The sequence below is a fragment of the Lampris incognitus genome, chromosome 2 (assembly GCF_029633865.1).
Source record: "Lampris incognitus isolate fLamInc1 chromosome 2, fLamInc1.hap2, whole genome shotgun sequence".
Taxonomy (NCBI): Eukaryota; Metazoa; Chordata; class Actinopteri; order Lampriformes; family Lampridae; genus Lampris; species Lampris incognitus.
In genome coordinates this window covers 151,956,198-151,973,204 of record NC_079212.1, presented here as the reverse complement: position 1 = coordinate 151,973,204, position 17,007 = coordinate 151,956,198, and the positions used below count along the sequence as shown (strand labels likewise).

Below are 17,007 nucleotides of genomic sequence, written 5' to 3'. Positions count from 1 at the left end.
CTTTCTCCACAGATCTCTACATCTCGTCCTTCTTCTCTTACACTCGGGGTGGTGACGCCACACCTTTCTTCTTCTCTTGTCCCGGGGGTGCTGACACTTCTCCGCTCTTCGTCTTCCTCTCTTGTGCTCGGGGAGGTGACGCCTCTTTTCTCTTCTTCTTCGTCCTCTCTTATCGTCGGGGTGGTGACACGTCTCCTCTCTTCCGTGCCGCAGCCAGGGATGCTGGTCCGGATAAGGGCGATCACGCTGTGTGCCGACTCTAGATGAACCTGGTCTCGTTGTCGTCATGGTTCAGAAGTCCCGCAACGGCGGCGTGTACGGCGGCCCCCAGGCCGACCAGAAGAAGCTGAAGGTGGGCTTTGTTGGTCTGGAGGCCGGGGGGCCGGAGTCCAGCCGCGACGGAGCGCTCCTGATATCAGGTATGTGGCGGAGCAACAATAGCGGCTTACTGTGAGCATCATTCAAAATCAACCGTTTCCAGTTAAGCCACGTGATGGACCTACGCTTTATTTTCTACTACTGGGATTGTTCACGTACGTAAAATAAATACAGATTCTGTCTTCATTTGTTTTTTTTTTGTTTTTTTTTTAATTCTGCCGTGCTGTAAGCGCTGCTGAAAACTCTGTAACGCTGCCGCCAGTAACATGCAGCTGGGGGGTTGGAAGCAGCAAGGTGTACTGGTAGGAGAGGGGGATGCAGTAGAGGTGTACTGGTAGGAGAGGGGGATGCAGTAGAGGTGTACTGGTAGGAGAGGGGGATGCAGTAGAGGTGTACTGGTAGGAGAGGGGGATGCAGTAGAGGTGTACTATGAGGAGAGGGGGATGCAGTAGAGGTGTACTGGTAGGAGAGGGGGATGCAGTAGAGGTGTACTGGTAGGAGAGGGGGATGCAGTAGAGGTGTACTGGTAGGAGAGGGGGATGCAGTAGAGGTGTACTGTGAGGAGAGGGGGATGCAGTAGAGGTGTACTGGTAGGAGAGGGGGATGCAGTAGAGGTGTACTGGTAGGAGAGGGGGATGCAGTAGAGGTGTACTGGTAGGAGAGGGGGATGCAGTAGAGGTGTACTGGTAGGAGAGGGGGATGCAGTAGAGGTGTACTATGAGGAGAGGGGGATGCAGTAGAGGTGTACTGTGAGGAGAAGGGGATGCAGTAGAGGTGTACTGTGAGGAGAGGGGGATGCAGTAGAGGTGTACTATGAGGAGAGGGGGATGCAGTAGAGGTGTACTGTGAGGAGAGGGGGATGCAGTAGAGGTGTACTGGTAGGAGAGGGGGATGCAGTAGAGGTGTACTATGAGGAGAAGGGGATGCAGTAGAGGTGTACTGTGAGGAGAGGGGGATGCAGTAGAGGTGTACTGGTAGGAGAGGGGGATGCAGTAGAGGTGTACTGGTAGGAGAGGGGGATGCAGTAGAGGTGTACTGGTAGGAGAGGGGGATGCAGTAGAGGTGTACTGGTAGGAGAGGGGGATGCAGTAGAGGTGTACTGGTAGGAGAGGGGGATGCAGTAGAGGTGTACTGGTAGGAGAGGGGGATGCAGTAGAGGTGTACTGGTAGGAGAGGGGGATGCAGTAGAGGTGTACTGTGAGGAGAGGGGGGATGCAGTAGAGGTGTACTTGTAGGGGAGGGGGATGCAGTAGAGGTGTACTGGTAGGAGAGGGGGATGCAGTAGAGGTGTACTGGTAGGAGAGGGGGATGCAGTAGAGGTGTACTGTGAGGAGAGGGGGATGCAGTAGAGGTGTACTGGTAGGAGAGGGGGATGCAGTAGAGGTGTACTGTGAGGAGAGGGGGATGCAGTAGAGGTGTACTGTGAGGAGAGGGGGATGCAGTAGAGGTGTACTTGTAGGGGAGGGGGATGCAGTAGAGGTGTACTGGTAGGAGAGGGGGGATGCAGTAGAGGTGTACTGGTAGGAGAGGGGGATGCAGTAGAGGTGTACTGTGAGGAGAGGGGGATGCAGTAGAGGTGTACTGGTAGGAGAGGGGGATGCAGTAGAAGTGTACTGTGAGGAGAGGGGGATGCAGTAGAGGTGTACTGGTAGGAGAGGGGGGATGCAGTAGAGGTGTACTGGTAGGAGAGGGGGATGCAGTAGAGGTGTACTGTGAGGAGAGGGGGATGCAGTAGAGGTGTACTGGTAGGAGAGGGGGATGCAGTAGAAGTGTACTGTGAGGAGAGGGGGATGCAGTAGAGGTGTACTGGTAGGAGAGGGGGATGCAGTAGAGGTGTACTGTGAGGAGAGGGGGATGCAGTAGAGGTGTACTGGTAGGAGAGGGGGATGCAGTAGAGGTGTACTGGTAGGGGAGGGGGATGCAGTAGAGGTGTACTGTGAGGAGAGGGGGATGCAGTAGAGGTGTACTGGTAGGAGAGGGGGATGCAGTAGAGGTGTACTGGTAGGAGAGGGGGATGCAGTAGAGGTGTACTGTGAGGAGAGGGGGATGCAGTAGAGGTGTACTGGTAGGAGAGGGGGATGCAGTAGAGGTGTACTGGTAGGAGAGGGGGATGCAGTAGAAGTGTACTGGTAGGAGAGGGGGATGCAGTAGAGGTGTACTGGTAGGAGAGTGGGATGCAGTAGAGGTGTACTGGTAGGAGAGGGGGATGCAGTAGAGGTGTACTGTGAGGAGAGGGGGATGCAGTAGAGGTGTACTGGTAGGAGAGGGGGATGCAGTAGAGGTGTACTGTGAGGAGAGGGGGATGCAGTAGAGGTGTACTGGTAGGAGAGGGGGATGCAGTAGAGGTGTACTGTGAGGGGAGGGGGATGCAGTAGAGGTGTACTGGTAGGAGAGGGGGATGCAGTAGAGGTGTACTTGTAGGGGAGGGGGATGCAGTAGAGGTGTACTGGTAGGAGAGGGGGGATGCAGTAGAGGTGTACTGGTAGGAGAGGGGGATGCAGTAGAGGTGTACTGGTAGGAGAGGGGGATGCAGTAGAGGTGTACTCTGAGGAGAGGGGGATGCAGTAGAGGTGTACTGGTAGGAGAGGGGGGTGCAGTAGAGGTGTACTGTGAGGAGGGGGGGATGCAGTAGAGGTGTACTGGTAGGAGAGGGGAATGCAGTAGAGGTGTACTGTGAGGAGAGGGGTATGCAGTAGAGGTGTACTGTGAGGAGAGGGGGATGCAGTAGAGGTGTACCGTGAGGAGAGGGGGATGCAGTAGAGGTGTACTGTGAGGAGAGGGGGATGCAGTAGAGGTGTACTGTGAGGAGAGGGGGATGCAGTAGAGGTGTACTGGTAGGAGAGGGGGATGCAGTAGAGGTGTACTGGTAGGAGAGGGGGATGCAGTAGAGGTGTATTGTGAGGAGAATGGGATGCAGTAGAGGTGTACTGTGAGGAGAGGGGTATGCAGTAGAGGTGTAATGTGAGGAGAAGGGGATGCAGTAGAGGTCTACTGTGAGGAGAGGGGGATGCAGTAGAGGTGTAATGTGAGGAGAGGGGGATGCAGTAGAGGTGTACTGTGAGGAGAGGGGGATGCAGTAGAGGTGTAATGTGAGGAGAAGGGGATGCAGTAGAGGTGTACTGTGAGGAGAGGGGGATGCAGTAGAGGTGTACTGTGAGGAGAGGGGGATGCAGTAGAGGTGTACTGTGAGGAGAAGGGGATGCAGTAGAGGTGTACTGTGAGGAGAGGGGGATGCAGTAGAGGTGTACTGGTAGGAGAGGGGGATGCAGTAGAGGTGTACTGTGAGGAGAGGGGGATGCAGTAGAGGTGTACTGTGAGGAGAGGGGGATGCAGTAGAGGTGTACTGTGAGGAGAAGGGGATGCAGTAGAGGTGTACTGTGAGGAGAGGGGGATGCAGTAGAGGTGTACTGTGAGGAGAAGGGGATGCAGTAGAGGTGTACTGTGAGGAGAAGGGGATGCAGTAGAGGTGTACTCTGAGGAGAGGGGGATGCAGTAGAGGTGTACTGTGAGGAGAAGGGGATGCAGTAGAGGTGTACTGAGAGGAGAGGGGGATGCAGTAGAGGTGTAATGTGAGGAGAAGGGGATACAGTAGAGGTGTAATGTGAGGAGAAGGGGATGCAGTAGAGGTGTACTGAGAGGAGAAGGGGATGCAGTAGAGGTGTACTGTGAGGAGAGGGGGATGCAGTAGAGGTGTAATGTGAGGAGAAGGGGATGCAGTAGAGGTGTACTGTGAGGAGAGGGGGATGCAGTAGAGGTGTAATATGAGGAGGGGGGTGATTTTCAGATTATTTCATCTAAATGACAATATTTCAGGGGGAGGAGAGGACAGTAAACGGGGATCGATCCTCAGTAAACAGCGCAGCAGCATCTCCGGTGGGAAGAAACCTCCGAAGAGGAACGCCCTCTACCGGCGGCTGCAGAACTTCCTTTACAACGTGCTGGAGAGACCGCGGGGCTGGGCCTTTATTTACCACGCTTATGTGTAAGTGTTCTGTCCTGTCTGCTGTACGTATATGTGGCAGTGTGTCTGATGTTTGATATGATATTTATATTTATCTGACCCTGCTGTCTCGTTCTGATATTGGGCTTGAAAATGCTGCTAGTATAGTGACTGGTTTATCTTTATGCAGGAAGTCAACTGAGCATCTATCTATCTATCTATCTATCTATCTATCTATCTATCTATCTATCTATCTATCTATCTATCTATCTATCTATCTATCTATCTATCTATCTATCTATCTATCTATCTATCTATCTATCTATCTATCTATCTATCTATCTATCTATCTATCTATCTATCTATCTGTCTGTCTGTCTGTCTGTCTGTCTGTCTGTCTGTCTACCTATCTTTATGTCTGTTTGTCTCGCGAGAGACATGTTGCTTTTTTGTTCTCTCTCTATATATATATATCTCCCCTACTTGTCTCTATCACGTCTCTCTTGTCTTGTGATCAATACTTAGTTCTTCCAGATCTGGGGTCACAGTCTGCTGCTTCCATCCTGAAGCCTTCAGGAGTCAGCACTTCTCTTCCTCTGCTCTTATTGTCTCTCTTCTTGTCCTTCCATCCTGAAGCCTTCAGGAGTCAGCACTTCTCTTCCTCTGCTCTTATTGTCTCTCTTCTTGTCCTTCCATCCTGAAGCCTTCAGGAGTCAGCACTTCTCTTCCTCTGCTCTTATTGTCTCTCTTCTTGTCCTTCCATCCTGAAGCCTTCAGGAGTCAGCACTTCTCTTCCTCTGCTCTTATTGTCTCTCTTCTTGTCCTTCCATCCTGAAGCCTTCAGGAGTCAGCACTTCTCTTCCTCTGCTCTCATTGTTTCTCTTCCTGTCCTTCCATCCTGAATATCCAAAGGAGTTGAATCAAGTGCAACTGGACTTGACATATATCCGTGAAGACGATTCGCCTCTCATCCAAGAGGCTTCGTCAGTTCGAGCCTTTCTGACTAGACCAAGCTAGTCTGACTGGCTGGTGATGAGACTCAGAATTTATCCTCTAGGAGTCGTTGTCAGAGCCATTGATATGCGTGGCTCTTTGTGTTCCGATGTTTACCAACGCCCGTCGCTAACAGAGCCATAGATATGAGTGGCTCTTTTGTGTCCCGATGTTTGGACACGCCCGTCGTTATCGGAGCTATTGATATGCGTGGCTCTCCTGTGCTCCGATGTCCAGCCGCGCCCGTCGCCATCAGAGCTATTAATTTGCATTTGTTTAGCAGCGACGGTCGTTGGGGGGGGGGGGGGGGTGGGCAGACAGAATCATAGAGAAGGCACAGAATGACCTCCTGAATGAAAGAGTGAGACAGGTCCATTTCACTATTGAAGGGCTGATGGAGAAATCTGACCAACTACTCCAGCAACTAACATTCCACATGCCTGGTGCAGTCTTGGAGAGGATCACTGATTTCACCAAGAAAGCCCAACTATCTCAACACCACAAAACCAAAGAAAGGCAGACAAGGAAGTTTCAAAACTTACAGCGACGAACCAACAACACTAGACAAGCAGATATACTTACATGGAGACAAAAGACAGAACATCCCACACAAAACGGAACGCAGGACAGATGGATCAAGAATCTGTCGGACAAGGTACTTTCCCAATCAAAGAAGGAGGTCTTAGCCAAAGGACTGAACTTCGCCATGACAACTACCTATAGTTGACCTCATCACATCCACAGAATCAGCCATAAGGAAAAACAAGCTAACGGAAACCGAGGCGGAACAGCTCAGGTTAAAGGTATCAGCAGCTCTGTCCAATGCGAAACTCCCTCCTTCCAACCTAACCATGGAGGAAAGGAAAGCCGTGACAGCCCTGAGCAAGGATGAAAACATCACTATCCTTCCAGCAGATAAGGGGAGATGCACGGTTATCCTCAACACACCAGACTACCACGCCAAGATCACGTCATTACTCAGTGACACCGACACCTATGATGAACCTCTGAGACATGATCCAACTAGTGGTTACAAGAGGAGAATAATAGAGTACCTACAGAAACTACAGAAAGGAGGAACCATTGATCGGATACAATACCACCGTCTCTACCCACAAGATAACATTCCGTGCATATATGGACTCCCTAAGATCCATAAAGATGGAACCCCCCTCAGGCCCATCGTCAGCAGCATAAACTCGGTCACGTACAACATTGCCAAACATATAGCCAACATCTTGACCCCTTTAGTGGACGAAACACCTCACCATATCCAAAACTCCATTGACTTCGGGGACAAGGTCCAAGGCGTAAACCTGAAACCGGATGAAACCATGGTATCCTACGACGTGACCTCGTTATTCACCTGCACCCCAACCATGGAGGCTTTGGAAACTGTGAGGCAACGTTTCCTACGGGACACTCTCCACGATAGGACCAACCTCAGCCCAGACCAGATTTGCCAACTACTGGACCTTTGCGTGAACACTACATATTTCCAATTCGGGGGCCAGCTTTACAGACAGAAACACGGCTGTGCAATGGGCTCACCAGTATCGCCCATTGTGGCCAACTTATATATGGAAGAGGTAGAACACAGGGCCCTGAACTCCTTCAGAGGAACACCTCCGAGCCACTGGTTCGGATATGTGGACGACACATGGGTCAAAATCCAAACACAAGAGGTGCAAGCGTTTACCAAACACATCAACTCAGTGGACAAGAACATTAAGTTCACAAGGAAAGACGTAAAGAACAACAGTTTGCCCTTCTTGGACTGTGACGTCCACATTGGGGAAGACGGGAGCCTCCACATTGGGGTTTACAGGAAACCTACACACACAGACCAATATCTACTTTTCGACTCACACCACCCTCTGGAACACAAACTGGGCATCATCAGAACTCTGCAACACAGAGCTGACAATGTGCCCAGCAGCACTCAGGCCCAACGGGAAGAACACAAACACCTGAGGGAAGCTCTAAAAACCTGTGGCTGCCCCAGTTGGACCTTTGTGAAAACTGCAACACGTTCCAGAAAGACCAACCAGGTGAGCTACGAGGAGAAAAGGAACAGAAGGAATAACACAGTCATCCCGTATGTTTCTGGGGTCTCCGAGAAACTCAGGAGAATTTTTAACAAACACCGCATCCCGGTATACTTCAAACCCAGCAACACACTCCGACAAAGACTGGTTCATCCCAAAGACCATGTACCACACACCCGGAAAAGCAGTCTGGTGTATGCTGTACAATGCAATGAGGAGCGCACTGACCTATACATAGGAGGAACCAAACAACCACTACACAAACGGATGGCCCAACACAGAAGGCCAAACTCCTCAGGACAAGTCAGCACTTCTCTTCCTCTGCTCTCATTGTCTCTCTTCCTGTCCTTCCATCATGAAGCCTTCAAGCGTCAGCACTTCTCTTCCTCTGCTTTCATTGTCTCTCTTCCTGTCCTTCCATCTCTTCCTTCCCTCACCACTTCTTGTCTTCTCTTCTCGTCTTTTCGTACTTTTTCTTTCCTTTCATTTCCTTTCCTCTCTTCTCATCCTCAGCTCTCTGACCTACTCCTGGACTGTAATTGGTTGAGAACCAGGAAGAGGCGGGGCATATTCTAATTATCACATTATTGTCTAACATGTTTAAGGAAATGCATCTCCTTTTTTTCAGTTAAGCTACTATTTTTTGTGGGTTTTTATGATGACGGTTAAATTCCAGTGCTCCTGATTCACTGCATCGCTAAATATTTTCAAATTATTTGTGTTTTAATCATTTTCCTGATCTAAGTGTGCAAAATGTAATGGAATCACAACTCACAGCAATCTAAATAAAATTATTTGTTTCACCCTCTATCTGTTAATCTCTCTCTCTGTCTCTCTGTGTCTCTGTCTCTGTTTCTCCCTCTCTCTGTGTCTTTCTCTCTCTCTGTCTCTCTGACTCTCTGTGTGTCTCTCTCTGTCTCTTTGTCTCTCTCTCAAATAGCTTTATTGGCATGAACAGAAATTATGCCATTGCCAAAGCAGTTTGCAAAAGACTAAAACATATCACATATTAAACACATATCAAATTCAGATTACATCACACATTAATACATGCAGTCTCTGTCTCTCTCTCTGTTTCTCCTGCTCTCTGCCTCTGTCTCTCTGTGTCTCTCTCTCAGTGTCTCTGTGTGTGTCTCTCTCTGTCTCTGTCTCTCAATTCAATTCAGTTCAATTCAAAGGGCTTTATTGGCATGAAAGTTTTACAACAATGTTGCCAAAGCATCAAAATACAGTTTGAACGGTACACAATAACACTAACAATGAACATCAACACAACATTGTAACAATCAATAAAGAAACAATAACACAGCCATAACAATAGAGAAACAGAAGTAGATCAGAAGGTGGAGCATGGGTGGTGAGGAGACTACAGCTGTCATGTGTTGTGCTGCTTGTCTCTCAGGCTGTCACATGACCTGACATGTCTCGCTGCATCTATGAGCTGACACTGTTTTCCCCAAGTACATGTTGCATTGTGGTCTGGTCAGAGAGTGTGTCCAAGTCATTTTGGTCTGGTCAGAGAGTGTGTCCAAGTCATTTTGGTCTGGTCAGAGAGTGTGTCCAAGTCATTTTGGTCTGGTCAGAGAGTGTGTCCAAGTCATTTTGGTCTGGTCAGAGAGTGTGTCCAAGTCATTTTGGTCTGGTCAGAGAATGTGTCCAAGTCATTTCGGTCTGGTCAGAGAGTGTGTCCAAGTCATTTTGGTCTGGTCAGAGAATGTGTCCAAGTCATTTCGGTCTGGTCAGAGAGTGTGTCCAAGTCATTTTGGTCTGGTAATTTGGTAGTCTAAAGGGTTTTGATTGTCTTTAATGGTTGATTCTAGGGTTTGTAGCTTGTTGAGGAGATCATTTTGGGCCAAATTCAGCGTAATAGTACTATACAGGTTTTCAAAGTATTTTTTCCATATTTCACCATTTTGAATAGCAAATTCTTCCTCGTGTGGTTTGCTGAAAGAGTGCCATTTTTTCCAGAAATTATTTGAGTCAATGGACTCTTCAATTGCATTAAGTTGTTGTTATGTATACTGTTCCCTTTTAGTTCTGAGTGGTCTTCTGTATAATTTCAGTGTTTCTCAATGTTGACAGCAGAGCTCAGGGTTGTCAGGTTGTCTGTGTTTTTGATTTGATAAAGTTCTGAGTGTTTTTCTCAGATGCCTACCGTCTGCATCATACCACTTTTCATTGGCTGACTTTTTTGATCTGAGATGCTGAAGCTTTTTCAGATAGGATAAATCTGCTGCATTGTCAAATATGTTGTTGATATCTTGTACAGCCTGATTCAGGCCGTCATTGTTCTGGGGATATGATGTGGAAAGAAAATGGTCTAATTGGGATTGAATTGTTTGATGTCTGATTGCTTTCTGGTAGTCATCCTTACTATTGTTTGTCCATCTATAAGGTTGTTTTGTATAGTTCAGTTTACTGGGTTCTGCTGCATGAAGGTCGGTTACTATCTTTCTAATGTATAGAGTAATTTTATTATGATCAGATAAGGTGTTTATAGAGTAATGTTACTATGATCAGATAAGGTGTTTGTTACGATGATCAGATAAGGTGTTTATAGAGTAATGTTACTATGATCAGATAAGGTTTTTATAGTGTAATGTTACTATGATCAGATAAGGTGTTTATAGAGTAATGTTACTATGATCAGATAAGGTGTTTATAGAGTAATGTTACTATGGTCAGATAAGGTGTTTATAGCGTAATGTTACTACGATCAGATAAGGTGTTTATAGAGTAATGTTACTACGCTCAGATAAGGTTTTTATAGAGTAATGTTACTATGATCAGATAAGGTGTTTATAGAGTAATGTTACTATGATCAGATAATGTGTTTATAGAGTAATGTTACTACGGTCAGATAAGGTGTTTATAGAGTAATGTTACTATGATCAGATAGGGTGTTTATAGAGTAATGTTACTATGGTCAGATAAGGTGTTTATAGAGTAATGTTACTATGGTCAGATAAGGTGTTTATAGAGTAATGTTACTACGATCAGATAAGATGATTATAGAGTAATGTTACTATGATCAGATAAGGTGTTTATAGAGTAATGTTACTATGATCAGATAAGGTGTTTATAGAGTAATGTTACTATGATCAGATAAGGTTTTTATAGAGTAATGTTACTATGATCAGATAAGGTGTTTGTTACTATGATCAGATAAGGTGTTTATAGAGTAATGTTACTATGATCAGATAAGGTGTTTATAGACTAATGTTACTATGATCAGATAAGGTGTTTATAGAGTAATGTTACTATGATCAGATAAGGTGTTTATAGAGTAATGTTACTACGATCAGATATGGTGTTTATAGAGTAATGTTACTACGCTCAGATAAGGTGTTTATAGAGTAATGTTACTACGATCAGATAAGGTTTTTATAGAGTAATGTTACTATGATTAGATAAGGAGTTTATACAGTAATGTTACTATGATCAGATAAGGTGTTTATAGAGTAATGTTACTATGATCAGATGAGGTGTTTATAGAGTAATGTTACTATGGTCAGATAAGGTGTTTATAGCGTAATGTTACTACGATCAGATAAGGTGTTTATAGAGTAATGTTACTACGCTCAGATAAGGTTTTTATAGAGTAATGTTACTATGATCAGATAAGGTGTTTATAGAGTAATGTTACTATGATCAGATAAGGTGTTTATAGAGTAATGTTACTACGGTCAGATAAGGTGTTTATAGAGTAATGTTACTATGATCAGATAGGGTGTTTATAGAGTAATGTTACTATGGTCAGATAAGGTGTTTATAGAGTAATGTTACTATGGTCAGATAAGGTGTTTATAGAGTAATGTTACTACGATCAGATAAGATGATTATAGAGTAATGTTACTACGATCAGATAAGGTGTTTATAGAGTAATGTTACTACGCTCAGATAAGGTTTTTATAGAGTAATGTTACTATGATCAGATAAGGTGTTTATAGAGTAATGTTACTATGATCAGATAAGGTGTTTATAGAGTAATGTTACTATGGTCAGATAAGGTGTTTATAGCGTAATGTTACTACGATCAGATATGGTGTTTATAGAGTAATGTTACTACGCTCAGATAAGGTTTTTATAGAGTAATGTTACTATGATCAGATAAGGTGTTCATAGATTAATGTTACTATGATCAGATAAGGTGTTTATAGAGTAATGTTACTATGGTCAGATAAGGTGTTTATAGAGTAATGTTACTATGATAAGATAAGGTGTTTATAGAGTAGTTTTACTATGATCAGATAAGGTGTTTATAGAGTAATGTTACTATGATCAGATAAGGTGTTTATAGACTAATGTTACTATGATCAGATAAGGTGTTTATAGAGTAATTTTACCATGATCAGATAAGGTGTTTATAGAGTTATGTTACTAGGATCAGATAAGGTGTTTATAGAGTAATTTTACTATGATCAGATAAGATGATTATAGAGTAATGTTACTATGATCAGATAAGGTGTTTATAGAGTAATGTTACTATGATCAGATAAGGTGTTTATAGAGTAATGTTACTATGATCAGATAAGGTTTTTATAGAGTACTGTTACTATGATCAGATAAGGTGTTTGTTACGATGATCAGATAAGGTGTTTATAGAGTAATGTTACTATGATCAGATAAAGTTTTTATAGTGTAATGTTACTATGATCAGATAGGGTGTTTATAGAGTAATGTAAATATGATCAGATAAGGTTTTTATAGTGTAATGTTACTATGATCAGCTAATGTGTTTATATAGTAATGTTACTATTGTCAGATGACGTGTTTATAGAGTAATGTTACTATGATCAGATAGGGTGTTTATAGAGTAATGTTACTACGATCAGATAAGGTGTTTATAGAGTAATGTTACTACGATCAGATAAGGTGTTTATAGAGTAATGTTACTACGCTCAGATAAGGTTTTTATAGAGTAATGTTACTATGATCAGATAAGGTGTTCATAGAGTAATGTTACTATGATCAGATAAGGTGTTTATAGAGTAATGTTACTATGGTCAGATAAGGTGTTTATAGAGTAATGTTACTATGATAAGATAAGGTGTTTATAGAGTAGTTTTACTATGATCAGATAAGGTGTTTATAGAGTAATGTTACTATGATCAGATAAGGTGTTTATAGAGTAATGTTACTATGATCAGATAAGGTGTTCATAGAGTAATGTTACTATGATCAGATAAGGTGTTTATACAGTAATGTTACTATGATAAGATAAGGTGTTTATAGAGTAGTTTCACTATGATCAGATAAGGTGTTTATAGAGTAATGTTACTATGATCAGATAGGGTGTTTATAGAGTAATGTTACTACGATCAGATAAGGTTTTTATAGAGTAATGTTACTACGATCAGATAAGGTGTTTTTAGAGTAATGTTACTGTGATCAGATAAGGTGTTTACAGAGTAATGTTACTATGATCAGATAAGGTGTTTATAGAGTAATGTTACTGTGATCAGATAAGGTGTTTACAGAGTAATGTTACTATGATCAGATAAGGTGTTTATAGAGTAATGTTACTATGATCAGATAAGGTGTTTATAGAGTAATGTTACTACGATCAGATAAGGTGTTTATAGAGTAATGTTACTACGATCAGATAAGGTGTTTATAGAGTAATGTTACTACGCTCAGATAAGGTTTTTATAGAGTAATGGTACTATGATCAGATAAGGTGTTCATAGAGTAATGTTGCTATGATCAGATAAGGTGTTTATAGAATAATGTTACTATGATCAGATAAGGTGTTTATAGAGTAATTTTACTATGATCAGATAGGGTGTTTATAGAGTAATGTTACTACGATCAGATAAGGTGTTTATAGAGTAATGTTAATACGATCAGATAAGGTGTTTATAGAGTAATGTTACTACGCTCAGATAAGGTTTTTATAGAGTAATGTTACTATGATCAGATAAGGTGTTCATAGAGTAATGTTACTACGATCAGATAAGGTGTTTATAGAGTAATGTTACTATGATCAGATAAGGTGTTTATAGAGTAATGTTACTATGACAAGATAAGGTGTTTATAGAGTAGTTTTACTATGATCAGATAAGGTGTTTATAGAGTAATGTTACTATGATCAGATAAGGTGTTTATAGAGTAATGTTACTATGATCAGATAAGGTGTTTATACAGTAATGTTACTATGATCAGATTAGGTGTTTTTAGAGTAATGTTACTATGATCAGATAAGGTGTTTATAGAGTAATGTTACTACGATCATATAAGGTGTTTATAGAGTAATGTTACTACGATCAGATAAGGTGTTTATAGAGTAATGTTACTACGCTCAGATAAGGTGTTTATAGAGTAATGTTACTATGATCAGATAAGGTGTTTATAGAGTAATGTTACTATGATCAGATAAGGTGTTTATAGAGTAATGTTACTATGATCAGATAAGGTTTTTATAGAGTACTGTTACTATGATCAGATAAGGTGTTTGTTACGATGATCAGATAAGGTGTTTATAGAGTAATGTTACTATGATCAGATAAAGTTTTTATAGTGTAATGTTACTATGATCAGATAGGGTGTTTATAGAGTAATGTAAATATGATCAGATAAGGTTTTTATAGTGTAATGTTACTATGATCAGCTAATGTGTTTATATAGTAATGTTACTATTGTCAGATGACGTGTTTATAGAGTAATGTTACTATGATCAGATAGGGTGTTTATAGAGTAATGTTACTACGATCAGATAAGGTGTTTATAGAGTAATGTTACTACGATCAGATAAGGTGTTTATAGAGTAATGTTACTACGCTCAGATAAGGTTTTTATAGAGTAATGTTACTATGATCAGATAAGGTGTTCATAGAGTAATGTTACTATGATCAGATAAGGTGTTTATAGAGTAATGTTACTATGGTCAGATAAGGTGTTTATAGAGTAATGTTACTATGATAAGATAAGGTGTTTATAGAGTAGTTTTACTATGATCAGATAAGGTGTTTATAGAGTAATGTTACTATGATCAGATAAGGTGTTTATAGAGTAATGTTACTATGATCAGATAAGGTGTTCATAGAGTAATGTTACTATGATCAGATAAGGTGTTTATACAGTAATGTTACTATGATAAGATAAGGTGTTTATAGAGTAGTTTCACTATGATCAGATAAGGTGTTTATAGAGTAATGTTACTATGATCAGATAGGGTGTTTATAGAGTAATGTTACTACGATCAGATAAGGTTTTTATAGAGTAATGTTACTACGATCAGATAAGGTGTTTTTAGAGTAATGTTACTGTGATCAGATAAGCTGTTTACAGAGTAATGTTACTATGATCAGATAAGGTGTTTATAGAGTAATGTTACTGTGATCAGATAAGGTGTTTACAGAGTAATGTTACTATGATCAGATAAGGTGTTTATAGAGTAATGTTACTATGATCAGATAAGGTGTTTATAGAGTAATGTTACTACGATCAGATAAGGTGTTTATAGAGTAATGTTACTACGATCAGATAAGGTGTTTATAGAGTAATGTTACTACGCTCAGATAAGGTTTTTATAGAGTAATGGTACTATGATCAGATAAGGTGTTCATAGAGTAATGTTGCTATGATCAGATAAGGTGTTTATAGAATAATGTTACTATGATCAGATAAGGTGTTTATAGAGTATTTTTACTATGATCAGATAGGGTGTTTATAGAGTAATGTTACTACGATCAGATAAGGTGTTTATAGAGTAATGTTAATACGATCAGATAAGGTGTTTATAGAGTAATGTTACTACGCTCAGATAAGGTTTTTATAGAGTAATGTTACTATGATCAGATAAGGTGTTCATAGAGTAATGTTACTACGATCAGATAAGGTGTTTATAGAGTAATGTTACTATGATCAGATAAGGTGTTTATAGAGTAATGTTACTATGATCAGATAATGTGTTTATAGAGTAATGTTACTATGATCAGATAAGGTGTTTATACAGTAATGTTACTATGATCAGATTAGGTGTTTTTAGAGTAATGTTACTATGATCAGATAAGGTGTTTATAGAGTAATGTTACTACGATCATATAAGGTGTTTATAGAGTAATGTTACTACGATCAGATAAGGTGTTTATAGAGTAATGTTACTACGCTCAGATAAGGTGTTTATAGAGTAATGTTACTATGATCAGATAAGGTGTTTATAGAGTAATGTTACTATGATCAGATAAGATGATTATAGATTAATGTTACTATGATCAGATAAGGTGTTTATATAGTAATGTTACTATGATCAGATAAGGTGTTTTTAGAGTAATGTTACTATGATCAGATAAGGTGTTTATAGAGTAATGTTACTAAGATCAGATAAGGTGTTTATAGAGTAATGTTACTACGATCAGATAAGGTGTTTATAGAGTAATGTTACTACGATCAGATAAGGTGTTTATAGAGTAATGTTACTACGATCAGCTAATGTGTTTATATAGTAATGTTACTATTGTCAGATGACGTGTTTATAGAGTAATGTTACTATGATCAGATAAGGTGTTTATAGAGTAATGTTACTATGATCAGATAAGGTGTTTATAGAATAATTATACTATGATCAGATAAGGTGTTTATAGAGTAATGTTACTACGATCAGATAAGGTGTTTATAGAGTAATGTTACTACGATCAGATAAGGTGTTTATAGAGTAATGTTACTACGCTCAGATAAGGTTTTTATAGAGTAATGGTACTATGATCAGATAAGGTGTTCATAGAGTAATGTTGCTATGATCAGATAAGGTGTTTATAGAATAATGTTACTATGATCAGATAAGGTGTTTATAGAGTAATTTTACTATGATCAGATAGGGTGTTTATAGAGTAATGTTACTACGATCAGATAAGGTGTTTATAGAGTAATGTTAATACGATCAGATAAGGTGTTTATAGAGTAATGTTACTACGCTCAGATAAGGTTTTTATAGAGTAATGTTACTATGATCAGATAAGGTGTTCATAGAGTAATGTTACTACGATCAGATAAGGTGTTTATATAGTAATGTTACTATGATCAGATAAGGTGTTTATAGAGTAATGTTACTATGACAAGATAAGGTGTTTATAGAGTAGTTTTACTATGATCAGATAAGGTGTTTATAGAGTAATGTTACTATGATCAGATAAGGTGTTTATAGAGTAATGTTACTATGATCAGATAAGGTGTTTATACAGTAATGTTACTATGATCAGATAAGGTGTTTTTAGAGTAATGTTACTATGATCAGATAAGGTGTTTATAGAGTAATGTTACTACGATCAGATAAGGTGTTTATAGAGTAATGTTACTACGATCAGATAAGGTGTTTATAGAGTAATGTTACTACGCTCAGATAAGGTGTTTATAGAGTAATGTTACTATGATCAGATAAGGTGTTTATAGAGTAATGTTACTATGATCAGATAAGATGATTATAGATTAATGTTACTATGATCAGATAAGGTGTTTATATAGTAATGTTACTATGATCAGATAAGGTGTTTTTAGAGTAATGTTACTATGATCAGATAAGGTGTTTATAGAGTAATGTTACTACGATCAGATAAGGTGTTTATAGAGTAATGTTACTACGATCAGATAAGGTGTTTATAGAGTAATGTTACTACGATCAGATAAGGTGTTTTTAGAGTAATGTTACTA

General features: G+C 40.7%; 1 protein-coding gene across 1 annotated transcript in view; it reads left to right on the top strand.

The window, feature by feature from the left end:
- The first annotated feature begins 286 nt into the window (after nucleotides 1-286).
- Nucleotides 287-17,007, top strand: part of LOC130134278 (potassium voltage-gated channel subfamily KQT member 2-like) — a 267,264-nt gene continuing 250,543 nt past the window's right edge. Inside the window, exons 1-2 of the mRNA XM_056302181.1 lie at nucleotides 287-419; nucleotides 4,198-4,360. Coding sequence (XP_056158156.1) covers nucleotides 287-419; nucleotides 4,198-4,360 — 296 coding nt within the window. The remainder of the gene's footprint in view (nucleotides 420-4,197; nucleotides 4,361-17,007) is intronic.